This window comes from Carcharodon carcharias, chromosome 10 (assembly GCF_017639515.1).
Source record: "Carcharodon carcharias isolate sCarCar2 chromosome 10, sCarCar2.pri, whole genome shotgun sequence".
In the NCBI taxonomy this organism is placed as follows: Eukaryota; Metazoa; Chordata; class Chondrichthyes; order Lamniformes; family Lamnidae; genus Carcharodon; species Carcharodon carcharias.
The window spans coordinates 149,580,365-149,607,722 of record NC_054476.1 but is presented as its reverse complement, the minus strand read 5'-3'; the positions used below and the strand labels follow the sequence as shown (position 1 = coordinate 149,607,722).

The 27,358-nt window shown below is 44.5% G+C and overlaps 1 protein-coding gene across 2 annotated transcripts in view; it reads left to right on the top strand.

Annotated features, from left to right (window-relative positions):
* The window catches only part of dph1 (diphthamide biosynthesis 1), a 618,203-nt gene extending 598,353 nt beyond the window's left edge, over nucleotides 1-19,850 (top strand). For both annotated transcript variants that reach the window (XM_041196491.1, XM_041196492.1), the window contains one exon: nucleotides 19,408-19,850. In XM_041196491.1, coding sequence (XP_041052425.1) covers nucleotides 19,408-19,527 — 120 coding nt within the window. In that variant the 3' untranslated portion in view covers nucleotides 19,528-19,850. The remainder of the gene's footprint in view (nucleotides 1-19,407) is intronic.
* Nucleotides 19,851-27,358: the final 7,508 nt, after the last annotated feature.

The window sequence follows — 27,358 nt, the reverse complement described above, 5'->3', positions numbered from 1 at the left end:
TGAAGCGAGCTCGATTTTCCCAGTGATTGACGGATTGTGGCACATCGGCTCCTGAATTGTTTCAAAACACGCTCATCAATAAAGCCTTTGCTGGGATGTTTCACTTCACATTCTTGATTAGTCAGAATTGAGTGCCTCTTAACTGCACCTCTTAGATTTTACAGCAGCTGATGTAACGAGTGGCATATATTCAAAGCGATCAATACCCTTCAGCTATTAAAGATTGCCCATTGCTCTAGTGTGAACACGGACGCCTTTTAAACACAACGACAAGCAAACATGTAGCTCTTTGTTAATCCTCCTCCCCTCTCATCCTATACTCTGCCCTTCTTCCACATTGCCTGCCCCTTATCATTAGGCTTTATTGATCACTTGTGCTTAAGCGATTTAGTGAAAAATATGCAAGACTGGAAAAAGAATTCTCAGAATCACAGAATTTTAATGGCACAGAAGGAGGCCATTTGGCCCATCATGTCTGCACCAGCTGTCCAAATCAACATTATGACCTAGTGCCATTGCCCTGCCTTTTCCCTGTACCCCTGCACATTGTTTCTATTCAAATAATCATCTAATGCCCTCTTGAATGCCTTGATTGAACTGCCTCCACCACACTTTCAGGCAATGGATTCCAGACCTGAACCACTCATTGTGTGAAAAAGTTTTTCCACAGGTCACATTTGCTTCTTTTACAAATCACTTTAAATCTGTGCCCTCTCGTTCTTGATTCTTTTACAAGCAGTTACAGCTTCTCCCTATCTACTCTGTCCAGCCCGCTAATGACTTTGAACATCTCTATCAAATCTCCTCTTAGCCTTCTTCTCTCCAAGGAGAACAGACCCAACCTCTCCAATCTATCCTCATAGCTGAAGTTTCTCATCCCTGGAGCCATTCTTGTAAACCTCTTCTACATTTTCTCCAATGTGTTCACATCCTTCCTATAATGTGGAGCCCAGAACTGCATACAATACTCCAGCTGAGGTCTAACGAGTGTCTTATATAAATTCAGCATAATCTCCTTGCTCTTGTACTCTATGCCCCTATTAGTAAATCCCAGAATACTATATGCTTTATAAATTGTTCTCTCCACCTGTCCCGCCACCTTTTGAAGTTCTAAACTGTCCTCGTCACAGTTTACAACACTCCCAAGCTTTGTATTGCCGCAAACGTTGAAATTGTCCCCTGCACACCAAGATCTAGATCATTAATATATATCAGGAAAAACAAGGGTCCCAATACTGACCCCTGGGGAACTCCACTACAAACCTCCCTCCAGCCCGAAAAATATCCATTGACCATTACGCTCTGCTTCCTATTTCTCAGCCAATTTTGTATCCACGTTGCTACTGTCCCTTTTATTCCATGAGTAATAACGTTTCTCACAAGTCTGTTGTGTGGCACTGTATCAAATGCCTTTTGAAAGTCCATGCATGCCACATCAACAGCATTACCCTCATCGACCTTTTCTGTTACTTCTTCAAAAAATTCCAGCAAGTTAGTTAAACACAATTTCTCCTTTAGAAATCCATGCTGGCTCTCCCTTATCAACCCATATTTTTCCATCTGACTACTATTCTGTCCCAAATAATTGTTTCTAGAATATTGCCCACCACTGAAGTTAAACTGACTGGTCTGTAATTGCTGGGCTTAACCTTACAACCTTTTTTGAACAAGGGCATAATGTTTGCAATTCTCCAGTCCTCTGCACCACCCTGAGTCTAAGGAAGACTGAAAAATTATGGCCAGTGCTCCTGCAATTTCTACTATCACTTCCTTCAATATTCTTGGATGCATCTCATCCGGTCCAGGAGCCTTTAAGTACCGACAGTCTATTCAACACTTCCTCCTTATCAATTTTGAACCCTTCTAATGACAGAGTTTCCTCATCTGTCACCTTGGCCTCAGTAGCATCTACCTCCTTGGTAGAGACAGATGCAAAGTATCTGACCCTCAGACAGGGAGAAACTATACCCACACATGAAAGGATCGAGAACGAGACGACACAGATTTAAATTCATTAGCAAAAGAAGCAATAGTGATATAAGGCAAAACTTTTCCGCACAGCGAGTAGTTAGGGCCTGGAATGCTCTGCCTGAGAGTGTGGTGGAGGCAGGTTCAATTGAAGCATTCAAAAAGGAATTAGACTATGATCTGAAAAGGAAGAATGTGCAGGGTTACAGGCAGAAGGCAGGGAAATGGAATTAGGTGAATTGCTCATTCGGAGATCTGGTGCACACAGGATGGACCAAATGGCACTGTAACAATTCTGTGATTCTGTGACACTCCCAGTGCAGTACTGAGGGAGTGCAGCACTGTCAGAGCTTCTTTCAGATGAGATATTAAACAGAGGCCCCATCTGCCCTCTCAGGTGGATATAAAAGATTCTATTGCTCTACTTTGAAGAGGAGCAGGGCACATTATCGCTGGTGTCTTGGGCTTGATTTACTCTCAATCAGCATCACGAGAAACAGATGAAAGGTCATTGACCTGAAACATTAACTCTGTTTCTTTCTCCATAGATGCTGCCAGATCTATTGAGTATTCCAGCATTTTCTGTTTTATTTCAGTTTTCCAGCGCCTGCAGTATGTTGCTTTTGTAAAATGCAATTATCTAGTCATTGTTTTCTGTGCTAGTGGTCGTGGGTTTGGAAGGTGCTGTCTAAGGAGGCTTGGAGAGTTTCTGCAGTGCATCTTGTAGATGGTGCACACTGCTGCTACTGTGCGTCAATTGTTGGGGAAGTGAATGTTTGTGGATGGGGTGCCAATCAAGCGGGCTGCTTTGCCCTGGATGGTGTTGAGCTTCTTGAGTGTTGTTGGAGCCGCCCTCATCCAGGCAAGACTTGTGCCTGGTAGTTGGTGGACAGGCTTTGGGGAGTCAGGAGGTGAGTTACTCGCCACAGGACTCCTAGCCTCTGACCTGCTCTTGTAGCCACAGTATTTATATGGCTCGTCCCAGTTCAGTTTCTGGTCAATGGTAACCCCCAGGATGTTGGAATGATTAAAATTGCAGATGCACGAGTGGTCAGAATGGAAGAGTGCAGGGATCCAGGAAAGCTGTAGGGCTGGAGGAGATTAAAGAGATACTATCGTCTAGTGGGAGAGTGTAAATTGAGCCCCTCCACTAAGGGCAGAGTGTGCAGTTCCTCTTTCTGGATAAGGTGGGTGTTGGGAGGTGCAAAAGAAGAAAAATTGGGTGGGTGGGGGTTGGGGTGGGTGGGGGTGTTCTGATTGGAATGGTACCTAATGCCCTCTGGCACACTGCCATTGAGGCATCAGTGGGAATAAATGATCTGTCTGCTGTCAGTACCAGAATCCAGGGACACAGGGGCAGAATGGTGAGAATCACAGAATTGTTACGGTGCAGAAGGAGGCCATTCAGCCCATCATGTCTGTGCCAGGCCTCTGAATGAACACGAGAGACTGGAAAATATTGGCTTTCAGAGACCTCAGTGTCCTTGTACGTAAATCACAGACGGTTAACAAGTCAGTAAAGCAAGCAATTAGGAAAGCAAGTGATACGTGAGCCTTTATTGCAGAGGCTAGAATATAGAATCATAGAAAGTTTGCAGCACAGAAAGAGGCCACTTGATCCATTGTGTCTGCACTAACCGAAAGACGTGCCACCCGGCCTAATCCCACTTTCCAACATTTGGTCCATAGCCCTGCAGGTTACGGCACTTGAGGTGTATATCCAGACACCTTTTAAATGAGCTAAGGGTTAATGCCTCTGCTGCCCTTTCAGGCAGTGAGTTCTAGACCCCTCCCACCCTCTGGGTAAAAAAAAAAATTCCTTATCTCCCCTCTAATCTTTCTACCAATCACTTTAAATCTATGCCCCCTAGTCTCTGACCTCTCTGCTCAAGTAAATAGGCCCTTCCCATCCACTCTATCCCAGGCCCCTCACAATTTTATTCATCTCAATCAAATCTCCCCTCAGCCTCCTCTGTTCCAAGGAGAACAACCCCAACCTATTCCAATCTTTCCTCATAGCTGCAATTTTCCAGTCCTGGCAACATCCTTGTAAATCTCCTCTGTGCCCTCTCTAGTGTAATTCCATCCTTTCTGTAATGAGATGACCAGAACAGAGCACAGTATAACAATATAAATTTACAATGTAAAAGTAAAAAAGTCTTACTACAATGACGGAGGTGAGGCTGCAGCTGAAGTACTGTACAGAGTTTTGGTCTCCTTACCTAAGGAAGGATATATCTTCCTTAGTGGGAGTGCAACAAAGGTTCACTAGACTGATTCCTGAGGATCGGATTGTCTTTTGAGGAGAGATTGAGTAAATTAGGCCTGTATTTCCTGGAGTTTAGAAGAATGAGAGGAGATCTCATTGGAATGTAGAAAATTATGAAGAGGCTGGACAGGGTTGATGCTGAGAAAGTATTTTCCCCAGCTGGAGAATCTAGAATTAAGGGGAATCGTCTCGAAATATAGGAACAGTGATGAGAAATTTCTTCACTCAAAGGATTGTGAATCTTTGGAATTTTCTAACCTCAGAGAGCTGTGGACACTCAGGCATTGGGTATACTCAAGACAGGAGCCGATAGATTTCTGTGCACTGAGAGTTAAGGGATATGGGGATAGTGCGGGAAGGTGGATTTGAGTTGGAAGATCAGTGTTGAGTGGTGGAGCAGGCTCAAAGGGCTGAATGGCCTACTCCTGCTTCAGGGTAGTTTACATTGAAAACAAATGCATAAAGTATCAGTTGATTACTGACAGTGTGTGTACTGGACTCAAACTCTGTGACTACCTCGAATTGTACCAATGCAGAGACAGTTAACCTTCCAGGTATAGGGTCCCCAGAGAGGGCAACAATTTCAAAACAAGAAAAACACACTTCTTAACACAGCTTCTTGTGCTGCTCTTGTCACGATGCAAAATCTCAGCAAAATTGTTAATGAATGTTTCCTCTCCCGTTGGAACCCTGATCAAAGTGTGCTGTGTTCTGCAAGAAGGAAAGAACTTGCATTTCGATAACCTTCCACGATCACAGAATGTCCCAAAGTGCTTTACAGACAATGAAGGGCTTTTTGAAGTGTAGTCACTGTTGTAATGCAGGAAACGCTGCAGCCAATTTGCGCATAGCAAGATCCCACAGACCGCAGCAGGATAATGGCCAGATAATTGGTTCTCCTTAACATTTGTTGAGGGATAAAGATCGGCTAGCTCACTGCAAATGAGCTCCTCCTCTTTGAAATAGTAGCTGCAGGAACTTCTACACCCCTCAGAGAGGGCAGATGGGGCCTTGGTTTAATGCCTCATCTAACCAGGGTACTGTTGACATTGCTGCACACCCTCGATTCTGCACTGGGAGTACCAGCTCAAGTTTCTAGAGTGGGACTTGAACCCACGACCTTTAGACTAAGAGGCGAGAGTGCTATCCTCTGAGCCACAGCTGACAATCTACAGGAAGACCTGCACCTTTTCTGTTTCCGGGCCACCTCAGGCATCAGCTGCCAGGTTGTTAAATTGGGCATCCTTCATGTTTGAGTCAAAGCTATTCGACCTTGGGAGTATCACAGTTGAACCCAATTTTTTTTACCCTGTACAACATCTCCATGTGGAAGTCTTCAACCCTGGTTACTGGACAGTGATCAGAGCAGAGACTCCCTCCCCACCCTACCCTCACCTCCACAACACAGTTTGGTTGTGGTACCACAACTGTAACTGCATCTGCAATCAGCCAACTTGGATTAGGGACTGAACCTAGAATTCGATGTGTTTTACAGAACTATATATACCTTTGTCACCTCCCCTGCCTCCTGCCCTGTTCCTACTCCCTCCTCCTCCTCCTCCTCCTCCTCCTCCTCTCCCCCCCCCCCACCTTTTCCTCACGGCCTACCTTACCACTGGCATGCCAGGCAGCCAATGATGTGTGTGGGTACTGGGAGCAGGAGGCCATAAGATGATGGTGCACACAGGGGCTGTCCATTACCAAAAACCCCACCACCACCACCACCGCCTACCAGCACTTACTAATCTACACTGGCTCCTCAACTTCCAGTGCATTGACCTCGATGTGCTTTGACTAACCCCTCACCCCACCCCCAATCCTCATCCCTCCCCCTCTCTCATTGTCCCTCATTCTCTCTTACTTTCTACACACTTTCACTCTCTGTCACTCGTCCCCTTTTCTCTTTCACACTCTCACTCTCTCGCTTTCCCCGCACTCATTTTCTCTGCCCCACTCCTTTTCAATATCCTTCACTCTCTCTCCTTGTCCTTTCTTCTTTCCCCAGTCTACCTTTTTCTCTTCTCTCTCATTCTTTTCTCTTCCTTCTCTCTTATTTCCCCATCACCGCTCCTCTCTTTTTCTGTATCTCCATCGCCCTCTCTCTCTCTCTCTCTCTCTCCCTCAGGCCACTCCTTCCCTCCTTCATTTTTTCTCCACATCACCCCACCCCCCTCACCCCATCTCTTTCATTTTGCCCCATCCTTTCTTTCCCACCATGGTTCCCGCTATCTTTCTCTCTCACACTCGATCTCCCCTTTCCAGGAGTGTTTCTTTATTTCTCTCCCTATCCTGTACAGGGATTTCTTTCTCCTGGAAAATGTGGGAATTCTGACAGATACAGGAATGCTGGAAACTGGGTTCCCCACATCCGTTTAACAGATGTTTCATTTCAAAAGAAAAACCAGCAAAAACACAAAACATTTTTGAAAACTGCAAAGTGGGTATGACATTGAGCTGAACAGTGAGGACAATGGGATCAGGCTGGGGTGGGGGAGGGAAAACCAGCACCGATTCACGTCATAACAGATACGCTCAACATACCTGAGCAGGAGTGAACAAAGAGACAGTAAAACCCTGGTATTGTCATCTTATGGCTTTCTATCTCTATGCTTTGTGAGATTTTATTTATATTTCTTATTTCGCAGCTGTTGAGTAGGAGAATTGCTGGCATTTAATGATTTATTCGGATCTCGAGTAGTGTTTGCTTTATTGTTAATTGCTACGAAATAAATCCCAAATTGGCTTGCCTCTAATATATTGCTGCCATAACTTACTCTCTCCCGCCCTGCACTGCCACTTCAAAGCAAGCAGCGCCACCTACAGACAGCATCTAGCATTTCAACCACTTTGCAATGAATTTACACCTCCAAAACAGACACTTCAGCCCAACTGGCCCATGCCAGCTTCACATGACCTTCCCTGCACCTTACATCATCTCACCTTTTTCCTCTTTTGTGCTTATCTAGCTTTCCCCTTAACTGCATCAACGCTATTCACCTCAGCTACTCCCTGCGGTAGTGAGTACCACATTCTCACCACTCTCTGGGCTAAAGAATCCTCTCCTGAATGCCCCCATTGGGCTCATTAGTGACTATCCCCTTTCATGAGCCCTAGCTTTGGTCTTCCCTACAAGATGTAATGAAAAAATATATAATTACATTAGAAGCAGTTCAGAGAAGGTTCACTCGACTCATTCCTGGGATGAGGGGCTTATCTTATGAAGAAATGTTGCACAGGTTGAGCCTATACCCATTGGAGTTTAGAAGAATGAGAGGTGATTTATCAAAACATATGTGATCCTGAGGGAATTTGACAGGGTAGGTACCGAGAGGATTTTTCCACTTGTGGGGGAGACTAGAACCAGGGGACACAGTTTATGAATAAAAGGCCTCTCTTTTAAGACTGGGATATGGAGAAAGCTTTCTTCTCATCAGGTCGTTAGTCTGTAGAATTATCTTCCCCAGAGAGCAGTGGAAACTGGGTCACTGAATTTATTGAAGGTCAAGTTAGACAGATTTTTGATAGATAAGGGAGTCGAGGGTTATGGGGGGCAGACAGGAAACTGGAGTTGGGGGCAGATGGCAAAGTGGAGTTGAGACCACAACCAGATCAGCCATGATCTTATTGAATGGTGGAGCAGGTTCAAGGAGCTGAATGGCCTCTTCCTGCTCCTAAGACCTATGTTCCTACAAGTGGAAACATTTTTTCTACCCCTACCCTTTGAAAACCCCTCAGCCTTCTCTTTTCGAGAGAAAAGAGGCCCAGTCTGTTCCTCATACTGTATTTGCAATGTCTCAGTCTGGTATCATCCTCCAGTGTCTCCATCATCTCCAGTGCCTCCCTGTCTTTTCAGTGATACAGAGACTGGAACTGTGCATGGTTCTCCAAGTGTGATAGCAGACATTCGCAAAGCATAACACAAAAACATATTGGAGAAATTGTAACAAAAACAGAAAATGCTGGAAAAACTCAGCAGGTCTGACAGCATCTGTGGAGGGAGAAACAGAGTTAACGTTTCGAGTCCGTATGACCCTTCTTCAGAGCTAAAGAGAAGTGGAAATGTGATGAAATTTATACTGTTTAAGGGGGGTGGAGCCGGTGGAGCTGGATAGAAGGCCAGCGATAGGTGGGGGCAAAGGAGGGATCGACAAAGATGTCTTGAACTAAAGGACAGAGGGAGTGTTAATGGTAGTGGTAAGGGCTAAAAAAGGTGCTGATCGTGGCATAAAGGTAAGAAAGCAGAATGTTATAGTAGCAGAACAAAGGTAAGCACTGTGTGAAAGAACAACATGGATCAAGAAACAGATGGCCCTTTTGGGGATGGGGTGGGGGGAAGGGCCATGGTGGGGAAACAAAGGATGGAAAATGGAGATAGAAGGGGGGATAAAAAAAGGATAAAACAATGAATAAATGATTGAAAATAAAAATAAGTCTATAAAAAATAAAAATGAATGTAGAAAAAAGAGAATTTAAAAAGGAGGATAGAGGAGAGAGTTCATGGTCTGAAGTTGTTGAACTCAATTTTAAGTCTGGAAGGCTGTAAAGTGCCTAGTTGGAAGATGAGGTGCTGTTCCTTTGGTTTGCGTTGGGCTTCACTGGAACAATGCAGCGGACGGACATGTGGGCATGGGAGCAGGGTGGGGTGTAGAAATGGCAAGCGACAGGGAGGTCTAGGTCATGCTTGCGGACAGACCGAAGGTGTTCCGCAAAGCGGTTACCCAGTCTACGTTTGGTCTCTCCAATGTAGAGGTGAAGCACTGCTTCACCTGAAAGGAGTGTTTGGGCCCTTGGATGGTGAGGAAGGAGGTGGTAAAGGGGCAGGTGTTGCACCTTCTGCGATTGCATGGGAAGGAGATGAGGTGTTGGGGATGATGGAGGAGTGGACCAGGGTTTCCCAGAGGGAACAGTCCCGATGGAATGCCAACAGTGCGGTGGTGAAGGGAAGATGTGTTTGGTGGTGGCACCATGCTAGAGTTGGCAGAAATGGCAGAGGATAATCCTTTGAATGCAGAAGCTGGTATCAGCCTGTTCCTGCCCCACAGAACTCATTTCTTCCTATCTTGACTCCGTTCTCTCTCCCCTTGTTCAGTATCTTCCCACTTACATCTGCGATTCCTCTGATGCCCTACGTTATATCAACAATTTCCAGTTCCCAGGCCCTAACCGCCTCCTCTTCACCATAGACGTCCAATCCCTCGACATCTCCATCCCCCATCAGGATGGCCTGAGGGCTCTCTGCTTCTTCCTTGAACAGAGGCCTGAACAATCCCCAACCACCACCACTCTCCTCCACCTGGCTGAACTTGTTCTCTCGCCAAATAATTTTTCCTTGAACTTGTCCCACTTCCTCCAGATAAAAGGTGTGGTTATGGGTACCCGCATGGTCCCCACTTATGCCTTTCTCTTTATGAGGTATGTGGAACAATCCTTGTTCCTGCCCTAGTCAGCCCCGTCCCACTCTTTTTTTGGTACAATGATGACTGTTTCAGTGCCAAGTCATGCTCTCAACTGGACCTGGAAAAATGTATCAATTTTGCTTCCAGTTTCCACCCCTCTATCACCTTCACATGGTCCATCACCAACACTTCCCTTCCCTTCCTTGATCTCTCTGTCCCCATTTCTGGTGATAGACTGTCCACCAATATTCATTACAAGTCCACCGACTCCCACAGCTACCTCGACTACAGCTCCTCACACCCCGCTTCCTGTAAGGACTCCATCCCATTCTCTCAGTTCCTTCGTTTCCGTCGCATCTGTTCCAATGATGCCACCTTCCAAACCAGCTCTTCTGACATCTCTTCCTTCTTCCTTAACCATAGTTTCCCACCCACTGTTGTTGACAGGGCCCTCAACTGTGTCCGACCCAGCTCCCGCGCCTCTGCCCTCACACCTACCCCTTCCTCCCAGAACCATGATAGGATCCCCCTTGTCCTCACTTTTCATCCCACCAGCCTCCGCATTCAAAGGATCATCCTCCGCCATTTCCGCCAACTCCAGCATGATGCCACCACCAAACACATCTTCCCCTCAGTCAGCATTCCATAGGGACCATTCCCTCCTCCATTACCCCCAACACCTAATCCCCTTCCTACGGCCCCTTCCCATGCAATCATAGAAGGTGTAACACCTGCCCCTTTACCCCCATCCTTCCTCACCGTCCAAGGCCCAAACACTCCTTTCAGGTCAAGCAGTGCTTCATTTGCACCTCCTTCAATTTGGTCTACTACATTCACTACTCACAATGTGGTCTCCTATACACTGGAGAGACCAAACGCAGACTGGGTGACCACTTTGCGGAACACCTTCAGTCTGTCCGCAAGCATGACCCAGACCTCCCTGTCACTTGCCATTTCAACACTCCACCCTGCTCTCATGCCCATATGTCCGTCCTTGGCCTGCTGCATTGTTCCAGTGAAGCTCAACGCAAACAGGATGAACAGCACCTCATCTTCCAACTAGGCACTTTACAGCCTTCCGGACTGAATATTGAGCTCAACAACTTCAGACCATGAACTCTCTCCTCTATCCTCACTCCTTTTTTAATCCCCTTTTTTCTACATTCATTTTTATTTTGTATCGACTTATTTTTATTTTTATTCATTTATTCATTGTTTTATCCCCATTTTTTATCCACCCATATTTTTTTATCTATCCTATTTTCTATCCATGTTTTCACCACCACCATGTCCTCCCCCATCCCTTCCCCAAAAGGGCCATCTGTTCCTTGTTCCATGTCGTCTTTTTCAGAGTGCTTACCCTTGTTCTGCTATTATCACATTCTGCTTTCTCGCCTTTATGCCACGATCAACACCTTTTTTAACCCTTACCACTACCATTAATACTCCCTTTGTCCTTTAGTTCATGACATCTTTGTCAATGCTTCCTTTGTCCCCACCTATCGCTGGCCTTCTATCCAGCTCCACCTGCCCCACCCCCCCTTAAACAGTATAAATTTCATCACATTTCCACTTCTCTTTAGCTCTGAAGAAGGGTCATATGGACTGGGAATGTTAACTTTTTCTCTCTCCACGGATGCTGCCAGACCTGCTGAATTTTTCCATCATTTTCTGTTCTTGTTGGCACAGATTTAAGGTTATTGGCAAAGGAACCAATAGCAACGTATAGAAAAACTCTTTTACGCCATGAGTGATTAGGATCTGGAATACGCTGCCTGAGAATGTGGTGGAGGCAGGTTCACTCAAGGCATTCAAAAGGGAATTGGATAATTATCTGAAAAGGAAATATTTGCAGAGCTACGGGAAATATGCAGAGCAGTGGTGCACGGTGAATTGCTCCTTCGGAGAGCCAACACACACATGACAGGCCAAATGGCCTCCTTCTGTGCTGTAACCATTCTGTGAATTTCCATTTATATAGTAGCTTATCAGGATGCCTTAGTGTCCTTCAAGCACCCCAAGGAGTCAGCCATGGGTCAGTGGGTAGCTCTCTCACCTCCGAATCTAAAGGCTGTGGATCCATAACAGAGGCTTGAGCACGTAATCCAGATTGACACAGTGCCAGTACAGAGGGAGTGCTGCACTGTCAGACGTGCTACCTTTCAGATGAGATGTTAAAATGAGGCCCCTTCTGCCCTGTCAGGTGGATGCGAATGATCCCACAGCCACTATTTTGAAGGCAAGTAAAGGGCTTTCCCTACCCAGCCCCCTACCCCGCTGTCCTGGTCCAACATTGATCCCTCAACCTACACCTGAACCAGATCATCTGATCATTTATATCATAGCTTGCAATGTGCAGATTGGCTGTCACTTTTCCAAAGCTATAGCAGAAACTGGGGAGATGTGGGTCTTATTTTAAATCAGTTGTGGGTCCTTGGATGAGTCCTTTACCCATTAAACAGGTGCTTAAAGCTAGAGACAGTCATAGGCCAGATAACGCACTTAATTTATCATTGACAGAAGATTAATTCTAAAATCTGAAGCATTCCTACAGAGTAATGTGCTTGCATACAAACATACGAGTTAGGAGCAGGAGTAGGCCATTCAGCCCCTCGAGACTGTTCTGCCATTCAATAAGATCATGGCTGATCTGATTGTGGCCTCAAGACCACATTCATGTCTACCCCTGATAACCTTTGACGCCTTTGTAAATCAAGAACCTTTGCCTTAAAAATATTCAATGACCCAGCCTCTAATGGTTTCTGGGGACAAGAATTCCACAGACTCACGACCCTTTGAGAGAAAATAATTTCTCCTCATCTCCATCTTCAATTGGAGACCCGTTATTTTTAAACTGTATCCACTAGTTCTAGTCTCTCCAAAAAGGGGAAACATCCTATCAGCATCCACCTTGTCAAGTTGCCTCAGGATCGTATGATGTTTCAATAAGATAAATCTTCAAAACCCAGTGTGTGTGGATTTTAATGAGGATCCATGAAGATGTTTCTCTAGGTCTGGCCAATCTACCAGGTCATGTAGGTAGCAAGATTTCACTTCCTTTATCCCAATCCCTTTACCTTGCTGGACACACACCATCCAACGTTTTACAAGTACCCAGGTGTTCGAAACAATTGCCAAACAGAGATGAGAGGCCCCCATATGCCCTTTCAAACCATATTGTTGCTTCCTATCATTGCTTTTCCCCCGAGTCACAGCTTTGCTGTAAGTGGCCTTTGACGCTCTTACACCACTCAAGGCCGAGATGAAAATCTTGTGTTTTAAAAGCTTATGGATGCTATCAGCACCATCGAAGGGAAAATAACAAGATCTAAACCAATTCTGTCTACGTTACTGTTTTTTCTTTGTTAGAAATTGAAATAATGTAAAAGCGTATTGCAGTACTGGCAATGGGTTCCGTTCATTTTTGGCTGAGGGCTCAGGTAGCCTGTTCAATTTATGGAATTCCCAATCTAAATGCTCCATGCAACACTGTAACTGATAATATTTAGAAAAAGATGATCTCTGAAGCCAGCTCTCTGTGTAATCTCACGGTGTGTCATACTCTCGATTATCTATCTACGGTACTGTTGGAAGGAAGTTTAATTCCTGCGATGTGCTTATCACTGGCAAGTTGTACTGAGATTCACTCATGTCAAACGAATCGGTTTAGTGTGAGTTTCCACTGTCCACTCCTGGTAAATTGCAGACCAGACAGAAGAGTAGAATTTCATTGCACCTGATCCCTTTTCCCATTCACCTCCATCCTGTGGAATTACCTGACCCACTCAGGTAGAACAAAGCTCCTGCCCTGACTCTTTCTTGCAAAAAGATGAGCTCCAGTAAATATTCCAATGAGTGGCATTCATTGGCCAGGTTAGTTATCAACATTGTGGCACTCTCAGCCCCCAGCCTCACACAACTAGAAGCCATACTGAAGGAATACAACCACTTGCATTTATGTAGTGCCAATAGCGTAATAAAATAGGCCAAATACTTCACTTTGAGAGACAGAGAAGGCGGGAGAGGACTTAGGAACAAGATGGGGGTTGTGTGAGAGGATTTAGGAGATAGGGAGATGGAGGGGGCTGGAGAGAATGTAAGAGAGAGGGAGTGGGTGGAAGAGGTTAGGAGAGACAAAGCGAGCAGGAGAGATTAGGGTTCAGAGTAAGAAAGCAGAAGAGGATCTAGGAGAGTGATGGAGGGAGTGTGAGAGGATTAAGGAGAGATGGAAGGAGTGTGAGAGGATTATGGCAAGAGATGGATGGAGTTCGAGAGGATTTAGGAGAGAGATGGAGGAAGCAGGGGAGTTTAGGGGAGAGATGGAGGGAGTGGGAGAGGATTAAGGAGAGAGAAAGTAGAGGATTCTGGAGAAATGGAGCCTCCTTATCAATGGATAGGATGTGCAGTTTGAAGGTCAGCTTAGGATCAAACACATTGTGAGTACAATGAACCATTAACACACAATGGAACATGGGTTTCTGCCTGGTTTGCAAGTCGATCAAGTTCCCTGATCTCAGCCATGTTGATAATACAACAGAACCCAAGCTTTCCTCAAAGAGGGAGAGAAGATCACCTGACCTGCTTTCTCAGACCTCCTGGAATCTGGATATTCAATGGATTAGCAGAGGGCAGAATCAGGACACGTATGATAGGAACTCCTACACAGCATTACATGGAAATTACTGCACCAGAACATGGAGATGTTTATGCTCCACGTTTGCCTTCTCTCACTCCATTTATTTTACACTCCATCAATATATCCTTCTATTCCTTTCTCCCACACGTGTTTATCTAGCTTCCCCTTAAATGCATCGCTGCTAATCGCCTTAACCACTCTCTGTGATAGCAAAATCCCCATTCTAACCACTCACTGGGTAAAGAGGTTTTCCCTGAATTCTTTGTTGGATTTATTGGTGACTAGTTTATTTATATGGCCTTTCATTTGGGTCTCCCCCACAATCTTCTCAGCGTCTACCCTATTGAACCATTTCTTAATCTTGAAAACTTCTGTCAGGTCACATACCCTCTAAATCTTTCCAAAAAAAAGAGCCCCAGTATCATCCTTGTAAAATGTTTTTGCACCTTCCCCGGTGCCTCCACATCTTTTGTGTAATATAGAGACCAGAACAGTTCACAGTACTCCAAATGTGGCTTAACTCTGCTCACTGATCTAGTCCCTGGTTAAGCAACGCCTTGATTTTAAAATTCTCAGCCTTGCCTTGCCCTTCCATATCTCTGTAGTCTCCTCCCAGACCTCTGTGCTCCTCCAATTCTGGCTTCTTGTGGCATCTACAATTTCAATTATCCCACATTGGTCGTTATGCCTTCAGGTGCCTGAGCCCTAAGTTCTGGAATTTCCCCCCTAGACCTCTTTAAAGATGCTCCTTAAAACCTACCCCTTTGACCAAGCTTTTGATCATCTGCCATTGATATTTCCTTTTCTGGATTGTTACAAAAATTTTTTTATATAATCGCCCCTGTGAAGCACCTAGGGATGTTTCACGATATTAGTACAAGATGTGGTTGTTGTTATAACCAAGATTTGGGCTGGAGAACAAATTTGGCAGGAAAAGATCAGACAAGAAAGTCAAAATACAAATTTTGTCCCACAGAAGTGTGAATATCTCTGAATTGCACTCTTGGTGACATCAGCTTCAGTTCTGTCATCTTATCCCAATAGTTATTTTTAGTGTTCACTAATATTTATTATTTAGGGGGAGGAAGGAGACAATATGTTGATGCTGAAAATGGAGCACCTTTCCTTGTTCTCACGCAATGTCCGCATTGCTAGATTCCCTCTGGTTCTATCTCCGGAATCTGCCTTAACCCAACTTCAGAACACCTCCCTTCCTGCACTGTTTCCATTTCCCACTCCAGCCATCCTAAGACTCCCTCTGAGTGACACTGGCCAAACTACCGTCACTTAGAGAGAAAAATCAATGCTCATATTTATACAGGGCCTCATTGAAAAATCTCTTTAGCGCTCTGCACAGTTTTTAAGTTTTTGGCCTGCAGTTACTATAGACCAACAGAACAGCAAAGGCCCACTAACATTTAATGTCTTATTGGTGGTATTGGTTAAGAGACTTCTTTTGGTCAAGGCACAGCAAAAACTTCTCTACTCTTCTTCAAAATAGTGTCTTAGGACCATTAAAGCCTACTTGAACTAATGGAATAGGTATCAGGGATCTCAGTTTAACACCTTAATTGAAGGACGACACCTCCAACAACACAGCGCTTGCTCAGTACTCCCCCTCCGACAGCACAGTGCTTCTTCAGTACTGCCCCTACGACGGTGTGGTGCTCACTCAGTAATGCCCCTCTGACACTGTGGTGCAGCCCCAGCATTGACCTTCCAACAGTGCGGAGCTCCCTCAGTACTGACCCTCTGACAATGCAGCACTCCCTCAGTACTGACCCTCCTTCAGACAGAAGTGCCAAGTGGACTGCTTCCTCTTGAGGTCCCCAGCATCACTGATGCCAGTCTTCAGCTAATTCAATTCACTCCACATAATATCAAGAAACAACTGAAGGCGCTGGATACTGCAAAGGCTATGGGCCATGACAATATTCCAGCAATTGCACTGGAGACTTGTGCTCCAGAGCTTGCCGCGCACCTAACCAAGCTGTTCCAGTACAGCTACAATGGTGGCATCTACCTGAGAATGTGGAAAATTGCCCAGGTATGTCCTGTACACAAAAAGCAGGACAAATCCAATCTGCCCAATTATCGCCCCATAAGCCACTCTCCATCATCAGTAAAGTAATAGAATGGGTCATCAACAGTGCTATCAAGCAGCACTTGCTTAGAAATAACCTGCTCATTGACACAATTGGGTTCCAGCAGGGTCACTCAGCTCCTGAACTCATCACAGTCTTGGTTCAAACATGACCTAAAGAGTTGAACTTCATAGGTGAGGTGAGAGTGTCTGCCCTTGACATCAAGGCAGCATTTAACCAGGCATGGTGATATGATGTGGCAGGTGATATTATCCAGACTGACCAAATCCCAAAGGGAAACTTGGCCACGCTACCACAATAATTTTGCAATTTGTATTTATTACGAGAAGGTTTGTGCACAGAAGTCAGAAGTAATGAGTCCACTACCACCTTTGGAGATCTTAAAGATTAAATTAAAACATTTATTAACAAAATTTAAAAAACTTAAACATACAGTTACACAGTTATATCTAGTTTTATAGCAGTTCTCACAGGATTTATACTTAACCAAACTCCCAAATACACACCCCTTTCAGGCAACAGGCCAAGTAGATTCCTAATCTATAAAAAAAATCCAGCAATATTACCACAAGCACCCACTGTTGCTGTAAGGTGTGTATTTCACAGCTTCTTTCTCCCTCTCACTCGACAATGAAACTCCAAAGGCTTTTAACAAAACCTTGGTTACTGGTACAGCAAACTTCTCCAGAGTGGCTGGAGGCTTTTCTCACAGGTATGTTTCACACAGTGCACCTTTCAAGATCTCACACAGCCACCCCCATTTGGCCTTCCATCTTTCTTTAAATACCTTTTTCCATGTTGATCTTTATATCCCATTGTTTCAACCTTTCTTCAGAAGCTACTTTTCCCAAAATGGGAAAAAAAACTTAATAACTTTGCTTTGTTTATCTTGCCAATTGTAAACAACTTATGTCCCTTTGAAAATCAAATGATCTCTCAACTCATCTAAAAATGCAAATTCCCTTCACACCGTATCTGCTAAGACTTCATCCTAGCTTACCCATCTCCACTTCAATTGCCTGTTTTACACCTAACCCCTTTTGATGATTCCAACCTTGCAGTCTGACTGTCTATGCACACACACACACACACAACAAAGCCCCACAAGCCTACTTTGAACTAACCTACTGTAATATTAGGAAAAAATGATTTTCCTTTACAGTGGCATCAGGGAGCTCTAGCAAAACTGGAGTCAATGGGGATCGGGGGCAAAACTCTCTGCTAGTTGGAGTCGTATCTAGCACAAAGGAAGATGGTTGTGGTTGCTGGAGGTCAATCATCTCAGTTCTAGGATGTCACTACAGGAGTTCCTCAGGGTAATGTTCTCGACCCAACTATTTTCAGCTTCATCAATGACCTTCCTTCCATCATAAGGGTGATATTCGCTGATGATCGCACAATGTTCAGCAGCATTCGCGACACCTCAGATACTGAAGCAGTCCATGTCCAAATGCAGCAAGACCTGGACAATATCCAGGCTTGGGCTGACAAGTAACATTCACACCACACAAGTGCCAGGCAATGGCCATCTTCACCAAAGAGAACCTAACCACCGCCCCTTGACATCAATGGCATTACCATCAATGAATCCCCTACTATCAACATCCTGGGGGTTACCATTGAGCAGAAACTGAACTGGACTAACTATATAACTATTGTGGCTACAAGAGCAGGCCACAGGCTAGGAATCCTGTGGGCAGTAACTCACCTCCTGACTCCCCAAAGCCTGTCCACCATCTACAAGTCACAAGTCAGGAGTGTGATGGAACATTCTGGGATGAGTGCAGCTCCAGCAACACTCAAGGAGCTTGACACCATCCAGGACAATCTGCTTGATTGGCATCGCATCCACAGACATTCACTCTCTCCACCATCGACACACAGTTGCAGCAGTGTGTACCATCTACAAGATGCACTGCAGCAACTCACCAAACTTCCTTAGGCAGCACCTTCCAAACCCATGACCTGTGTAGAAGGACAAGGGCAGCAGACACATAGGAACATGACCACCTGCAAATTCCCCTCCAAGCCACTCATCATACTGATTTGGAAATATATCGCCATTCCTTCACTGTCTCTGGGTCAAAATCGTGGAACTTCCTCCCTAACAGCACTGTGGGTGTACCTACACCACATGGACTGCAGCGGTTCAAGAAGGCAGCTCAGAACCAACTTCTCAAGGGCAATTAGGGATGGGCAATAAATACTGGCCTAGCCAGCGATGCCCACATTCCATGAATGACCAGAATATCTAGTTTGGTGATGTTGCTTGAGGGATAAATATTGGCCAAGGACACCAGGGATAACTGCCCTGCTCCTCCAATCTTGGGATTCTTTTATGCCAAACCTAAGAGGGCAGATGGGGCCTCAGTCTAAGGTCTCATCTGAGAGACAGCACCTCTGACAGTGCAGCTCTCCCTCATTACTGCACTGTGAGTGTCAGCCTAGATGATACTCAAAATGAGTACTGAGGGTGGGATGGAATTGTACATTAGCTTGGGTTTTGGGCTTGGGTCTCTGGACTGGGACTTGACTCAGATGAACGTGCGAATTAGGAGCTGGAGTAGGCCACTCAGCCCCTCGAGCCTGTTCCACCATTCAATAAATCATGGCTAATCTGATTGTAACCTCAACTCCACTTTCCTACCTACCGCCCGATAACTTATCTCCCTCTTGCTTATCAAGAATCTATCGAGATCTGCCTTAAAAGTATTCAAAGACTCTGCTTCCATTGCCTTTTGAGGAAGAGGTTTCCAAAGACATACTACCCTATGAGAGAAAAAATTTCTCCTCATCCCTGTCTTAAATGAGCGACCACTTATTGTCAAATGATGACCCCCTATTTCTAGATTCTCCCGGAAGAGGAAACATCCTTTCCACGTCCACCCTGTCAAAGCCCCCCCAGGATCTTATATCCACCATCTTCTGACTCCGAGGCGACTATTGCCATCCACTGAGAACATCCTGAGTTGTGGTTGTGTTTTGGTGCTGTGCTCTTGTCAGTGTAATTTGGTTTTTGTTTTTTCCACACAGGGCAAGCCAGCGGGGAGACAGCCATCAGCCACAACAGACATGTGTGCAGACTGCGGCTGTCAGCAAGAGAAGGTGGACAGGAATCAACCCAAGGAACAGCTTCTCCCTCCAAAGCAGTGACACAGCGAGTATGAGCCTGGGAACTGAGGGAACTCCACAGGAAGGGAGGCTAATGCAGCAGAAGGAATGAAGTGAAGATAAACTCAGGCATCCTATATCACCCAAGACTCTGGGACAGTTCAGCTTGACTTGATGTTCATTCAGCCCTGTTTAATGGTGGATGCAAAGCTTACACATTGTGAGAGTTCCAGCCTTTCTATTTGAGGGATCCTCACATTCCTACTGTCAGGTGACAGCTGAAAATAACCAAAGCCAACTTTTGGAAGGACTATGGTGGGGGTGGGGCTCACTGTAACTTGCAATAAAATGGAAATAAATTGGATGAATCTTGGCTACTTTTGCATTTACTATTTATTTTGTTGGACATCAGAGCTTTGAGATCGTTCTGTCGTTCAACCACTTTGTTGGCTAAAGTACTCATGAAACCCTCTAACTCTGGCACCTTTGTATCTTACGTAGAATGTGCAGCACAGAAACAGACCATTCGGCCCATCGAGTCTGCTTCGCTGTTCAATAAGATCATGGCTGATCTGTTTGTATTATTAATTCCACATTCCCATCCACCCCGATAACCTTTGATTCCCTTGCCTCACAAGAATCTATCTACCTCTGACTTAAAAATATTCAATGACCACTGCCTTGTGAGACAGAGAGTTCCAAAGTCACACAACCCTCTGAGAGAAAAAAATTCTTCTTATCTCTGTCCTGAAAGGTCATCCCTAATTTTACAACAGTGCCCCCTAGTTCTGGACTCACCCACAAGAGGAAACATTATCTCTGCATCCACCTTGTCAAGGCCATTCAGGATCTTATAACTTCAACCAAGTCACCCCTCACTCTTCTAAACTCCAGTGGAAACAAGCCTAGTCCTCATAAGACAACCCACTCATTCCAGGTAGCAATCTAGTAAACCTCCTCTGAATTGCTTCTAACACATCTTTCGTTAAATAAGGAGACCAAAACTGCACACAGTATCGGAGATGTGGTCTCATCAATGCCCTGTATAACTGAAGCATAACATCCTTACTTTTATGTTCAATTCCTCTCATAATAAAGGATAGCATTCCATTAGCCTTCTTAATTACTTATTGTAAATGCGTACTAACTTTTTGTGACTCATGTACTAGAACACCTAAATCCCTCTACACTTCGGAACTCTGCAGTCGTTCTCCATTTAAGTAATGCTCTGCTTTTTAATTCTTTCTTCCAAAGTGAACAACTTCACATTTTCCCACATTATACTCCACCTGCCAGATTTTTACCCACTCACTCAACCTACCTATATCCATCTGCAACCTACTTATGACATCTGTACTGTGTGGAGAGGGGGTTAGAGATGTATACTTGGGTCTGTACTGTGTGGAGAGGGAGATAGAGATGTATACAGGGGTCTGTTCTGTATGGAGAGGGGGTTAGAGATGTGTACAGGCATCTGTACTGTGTGGAGAGGGGGTTAGAGATGTCTACATTGGTCTGTTCTGTATGGAGAGGGGGTTAGAGATATGTACAGGGGTCTGTACTGTGTGGAGAGGGTGTAAGAGATGTATACAGGGGTCTGTACTGTATGGAGAGGGGGTTAGAGATGCATACAGGGGTCTGTACTATATGGAGAGGGGGTTAGAGATGTATACAGGGGTCTGTATTGTATGGGGAGGGGGTTAGAGATGTACACGTGTCTATACTGTACGGAGAGGGGGTTAGAGATGAACACAGGTCTGTACTGTATTGAGAGGGGGTTAGAGATGTATACAGGGGTCTGCACTGTATGGAGAGAGGGTTAGAGATGTACACAGGGGTCTGCACTGTATGGAGAGGGGGTTAGAGATGTACACAGGTCTGTACTGCAAAGAGAGGGGATTAGAGATGTACACGGGTCTGTACTGTATGGAGAGGGGGTTAGAGATGTATACAGGGGTCTGTACTGTATGGAGAGGGGGTTAGAGATGTACACAGGTCTGTACTGCCAGGATAGGGGGTTAGAGATGTACACGGGTCTGTACTGTATGGAGAGAGGGTTAGAGATGTATACAGGTCTGTACTACGTGATGGTATTATCGCTACACACTGTTATGTAAGGGAAGAACACACCTTAAGGAGGGAAATGGATCTGTACTGATGTGGGAATCACACCTGTATTGAAGGAAGCCTATGTTAACCTGTTAACGTCAACAAGTAACAACCAATGAATTAACTTATTACCTCAAGCATGGACTTTGAGAAACTGCAGCCATCAGTGAGTAAAGATGACTAACTCTGCTTTATCAGTCTCCCTCTGCGTGTTCTATCAGTGAGTGTAAAGATGACCAATGTTTCCTTATCTGTCTCCCTCTGCGTGTTCTATCAGTGAGTGTAAAGATGACCAATGTTTCCTTATCAGTCTCCCTCTGCATGTTCTATCAGTTAGTGTAAAGATGACCAATGTTTCATTATCAGTCTCCTTCTGCGTATTCTATCAGTGAGTGTAAAGATGACCAATGTTTCCTTATCAGTCTCCCTCTGGGTGTTCTATCTGTGAGTGTAAAGATGACCAATGTTTCATTATCAGTCTCCCTCTGCGTGTTCTATCTGTGAGTGTAAAGATGACCAATGTTTCCTTATCAGTCTCCCTCTGCGTGTCCTATCTGTGAGTGTAAAGATGACCAATGTTTCATTATCAGTCTCCCTCTGCGTGTTCTATCTGTGAAAATTATTCAGATAAGTTGCCACTTAACATCAAGAAGTTTGACAGTGATGCTGACTAGTTCTGTCAACACTACAGCAGAAAGCCAATAACAATTGCTTTCTATCTCCAGCTTCTGTCTTTGTGGATCTGGAGCATTTTACAGCTGTTAAATTCCAGAGTTGCTGAAGCTTTTCTGGCCATGAACATTACAAAGATTCCTTAAATCCTTCAAGACCTACAACTTGCAGCTGTGTTTATTGGGGGGAGTGGGGTGGGGGTTAGTGGGATCACCGTTTTCCCCCATTTCACAGGGTCAGGTTTTTAACTCTACTCTTTAGGCTACAAGATGGGAGAATCAGTCAAGGGCTGAAAAAAATTCTAAATCATTGGTTTTGTTGCCTGCGTCAGCTCGAACTCACTCTCGTCTTTGAGTCAGAAGTTCATGGGTTGAAACCCCACTCCAGAGACTTGAGTGCATTATCTAGGCTGACACTCCCATCACAGTACTGTGGGAGTTCTACATTGTCAGAGGTGCCATCTCTCAGGTTAGACTTTAAATCGAGGCCTTGTCTGTAAAAGATCCCATGGCACTATTTCAAAGAACAGCAAGAGAGTTCTCCCCAGTGTCCTGGCCAACATCTCCAAAACAGATGATCACACTGCTGTTTGTGGGAGCTTGCTGTGCAGATATTGGCTGCTGTGTTTCCTACCTTGCAACAATGACTACACTTCAAAAAGTGCTTCATTGGCTGTAAAGTGCTTCAGAACATCCTAAGGTCACGAAAGGTGTTATATAAATAGAACATCCTCCTTTACGAAAACACCAGCGTTTTATAGACATAGGATGCTTATAACCTTCTCCAGGAGTACAACTCAATTATATTTTTGTCCTTGCCTGCTGTGAACTTCTAATTCTGTCTGCTCCAATTCACTATAAAATAGCTGGTTTTATATATTTCCTTGCTGCTGGAGGGCAGCTTGGTGGTGTGTGTTTTTCCCTTTCTCTGTTTCTCTCAGCTTTGTTATGACTCATTTGTCTCTTACCTTGTCCTCAATTCCCCTAAAGTACAGTAAACCTCTTGAACACAGTGGTTAGGCCTTCAACAATAATATTATCCAGTTACCAGCAGCTCCAACAACATTCAAGAAGCTCAACACCATCCAGGACAAAGCGGCCCCCTTGATCAATACCCAATCCACCAACTTAAACATTCTCTCCACCGCCACCACATAGTGGCAGCAATGTGTACCATCTATAAGATGCACTGCAGCTTCTTTGACTGCACCTTCCAAACCCATGACCTCAGTAGGATAACATTGGATTATCACTACCTGCAATTTCCTCTCCAAGCCACTCACCATCCTGGCATGGAAGTATATCACCGTTCCATCACTGTCGCTGGGGTCAAAATCCTAGAACTCCCCCCTTAATACAGCACTGTGGGCGTACCTACATCACATGGACTGCCACCACCTTCTCAAGGGCAATTAGGGATGGGCAATAAATGCTGACCTAGCCAGTGGCTAAGTGTATACAGGTTGAGGTGGGACATTCATTGGATAATGACATGCACCTATAAAGAGACATTAAGGTGCTAATCAGTTCATTTGTTTACATTTACTCAAAAGAGTATAAACAGACACTTAGGGGGGACAGTTAGCTCAGTCAACCAGATGGCTAGCATGTGGTTCAGAATAATAGCAACAGAATGGGTTCAATTCCCGTTCTAGCTGAGATGTGGGGCCTGCCTTCTTGCCTTGCCCCTGAGACCCTGGAAGGCAATGGTAAACCACCACTGATGAAAAATGGCTCAGGATGAAGCATCAAGCAATGAGACAAGAACCTGTCTTCAGGCAGAGCACTTGTGGAATGGAAAGATACACTTGCCAAAAAGAGATATGAGGAGACATTTCTTGGCACTGCTGTAGGGTTGTAGAGTTAGGAGCTACACGTTTGTAGGAATATGGAACTTAGAAGTAGGCCATTTGGCCCTTTGAGCCTGCTCTGCCATTCAGTAAGATTCATGGCTGATCTGGCTGTGCTCTCAACTCCTCTTTTTTGCCTACCATCACCCTACTCCCAACACCACCAGCCCCCCCCCCCCCCCCCCCCCCCCACCCCCCGCACCAACCCTTCACTCCCTTGTCTATCAAAAATCTGTCTAACTCTAAATCTGTCTAACTTTGCCTTGAATAAATTCAATAACCCAATCTCACCTGCTTTTTGGGGAAGAGAATTCCACATACTAATGACCCTTTGAGAGAAGAAATTTCTCCTCATCTCAGTCTTGAAAGGGATACCTCTTATTCTTAAACTTTTTCCCCTAGTACTAGTCTCCCTCATGTGTGGAAACATCTTCCATGTATCTACCCTGTCATGTCCCCTCAGAATGTTTCATGTGTGAGGGGGCTAAGACCCAACGCTGTATATATTTATTAAAAATTATATATATATATACATATATATCTTTATCTTCATGGCTATTTGTAAAATTTTAAAAATTGGACAAATAACTCTTAAAATGACTGAAGCTATGTCTGTCTGTGACCCTTGAAGAAAAGGAGCTATCTGGCAGTTTCAACAAAACTTACACCTTGTTGTCTTTGAAGAGAACTATACAAAGGCATTTGCATTTCATAACCCAGTTTGACCAATTGGAGTCTGCTTGTCTGCTAGGACAAAGGGCCCCGAACCTTCCTTCCTATTATTAATGGTTGAGATATTTAACTATCTTGGGGACTCAGACAAGGGATACACATCCCTTGTGGAGAGATGAGAGTCATGTGACATGGACCTCTAGCTTGTGGAAGCAGTTATATTGCCTTGCAGTACTGCAAACTCAGTCTGCCATTTTACCATCTAACCAGCACCATCACAGAAAAGAGGCTTTGCCCGGATTGAACCCGGGCCTCATCTACACTGTTTCTACATGAACTACTGTACCAGCACCTACAAGGCTGATACATCTCTGCATGCCTATCACATCATGTGAAGTCAACACCACTGGAAAAGCAAATTATACCACATCAGTTTTCAGCCCCCCGACCTCTATGAAGGAATATCTCATTGGACTTTGATTCTGGATTCTGAAACCATGTGAAACAATATTTATTTTCTATGTGGTCTCTGCACTGTAAATCTTTTTTCTATCCCTCTTTTACTGTATGAGTGCAAAGGAGGCAATGTTGCTACCCTCCTCCTGCATTTGAGTGAGTAACCCTTTTGAGTTCAACCTATCTTGAATTTGCTGGGGCTTTCTAATAGGAAACTGGATCACACCAAAAATGAGGGGTTGGGAAATACACCACTGTGTGTAGAGGGGGAAGCAAATCAAAAACACCCTTCTGTTTACAGATGGATGGTGAGAGGAGAAATTATTGCAGTTTAAATTAACCCCTCTCCTGTCCATAACCTATATTTCAATAAGATCGCCTCTCATTCTTCTAAACTAGTGTCTCCACAGTGTGAATAAACCTAAAATTGAGTTAACATTGACTTCTGGTCTCCTCCTTCACCAACTGGCTGTAAGAAGCTTAACACCACGATGACTTTAAGGTTCCTGAAGAAGATGAACAGATAGGAATTCTTCGTCTGATCCATTGACCCTTCTTGGAAAATATGACTCTTTGGCATCAGATGATTAGGGCCAGCTCTGATGGCTTTCCCTGGAACGGAATAGCTTAACGATACATTCAATGATTGGGCACAGAAGTGGTGACAGGCGTTGCAGGGAGAGGAAGGAGCTTCCATACCTATGGCAAGGAAGCTGGAGCAAAGAGAAACAAATTAAACTTCCACCTCAATACCAAGATATAATCAGCAATCTCAGCTAACTGGAGTCTTTATTCCTATGAAAGTGGGTGTGCGGGGAATTGTCTGTCATGCTTCTGTGGACACGCTAACTTAATTAAGAAGCTGGAGTGAAAATTGTAAACAGACAGCAGCAACTGAAAAACGTGAACTCTCGTGACATTTTTTTTTCTATTGAATGTGTGGAGACATTACTGTCACGGTTTGGTAAGGCTGTCACATAGTTAGAAAAAAAGAAACTTGCATTTGATTTATAACTATGCTTTCATTTTATGAACTTAGGAGTCTCAGAGACTTTAAACCTGTTTCTTCCAAGGCAATAATACTCATCTCCAGGGTATTTGCTACCCATGCGCCTTGACGTTGCATCATTCATACAGCGTACTTAACTAGACCTTTTGTACTTGTCTGCACCATATGGGAATTGAGACTCTGCTATTCTCATATCCACACAACGTACAGGCCAGACAAGTGCAAGATGTGCTTCTTTTTTACATACGTTGTGTTCATGCTGTTTTGTCTGCCACACCTAAATGTCACACCTGTCCATGAAAATTTGTCCCATGCTTACAGAAAAAGTTCAGACAGGGAAGAAAATTTATCATGTACACCCTCCCGGGAATCTCCTGCAGTTAAAGTACCTCACTGACACAGGAATCAGAATGTGTGTAGCCACTAATTTACTTCAGCAATCGGACTTTTCTTCTCCGCCGATGCTGCCAGACCTGCTGAGTTTTTCCAGGTAATTCTGTTTTTGTTTTGGATTTCCAGCATCCGCAGTTTTTTTGTTTTTATCTTTAAGAAACAGACTGACTGACTGACCAGATCTTGTAGCCTTAGAGGACTGCACAACAACTTATTAAAAAGGTAGCTACAGAGAAATTGCATTTTCCAGAATTCCCTAGGCGCTGGTACAGTCTGCATGGAATGGAAGGTAGAAAATGTAACCCCACTATTCAAGAAAGGAGGGGGAGAGAAAAGGGGAAATTATAGGCCTAACAATCAGTAGTAAGGAAATGTTAGAATCTGTTATTAGGTACATGATAACAGCACTTGGAAAATAATATGATCAGGCAGGGTCAATATGGATTTATGAAATGGAAATCATGTTTGACAAATCTATTAGAGTTTTGAGGATATAACAATGAAGGTGGATAAGGCGGAAACAATGGATGTAATTTTTTTTCACTAAAGCGTTTGATAAGATGCCACAGAGGAGGTTGTTGCACAAAAACAGATCTCATGAGATTGGGGGTAAAATACTCACATGGATTGAGAATTGGTTAATGGACAGGAAACAGAGATTGGGTTATTTTCAGGTTGGCAAGCTGTGATATGTAGGGTGCCACAAGGGTCAA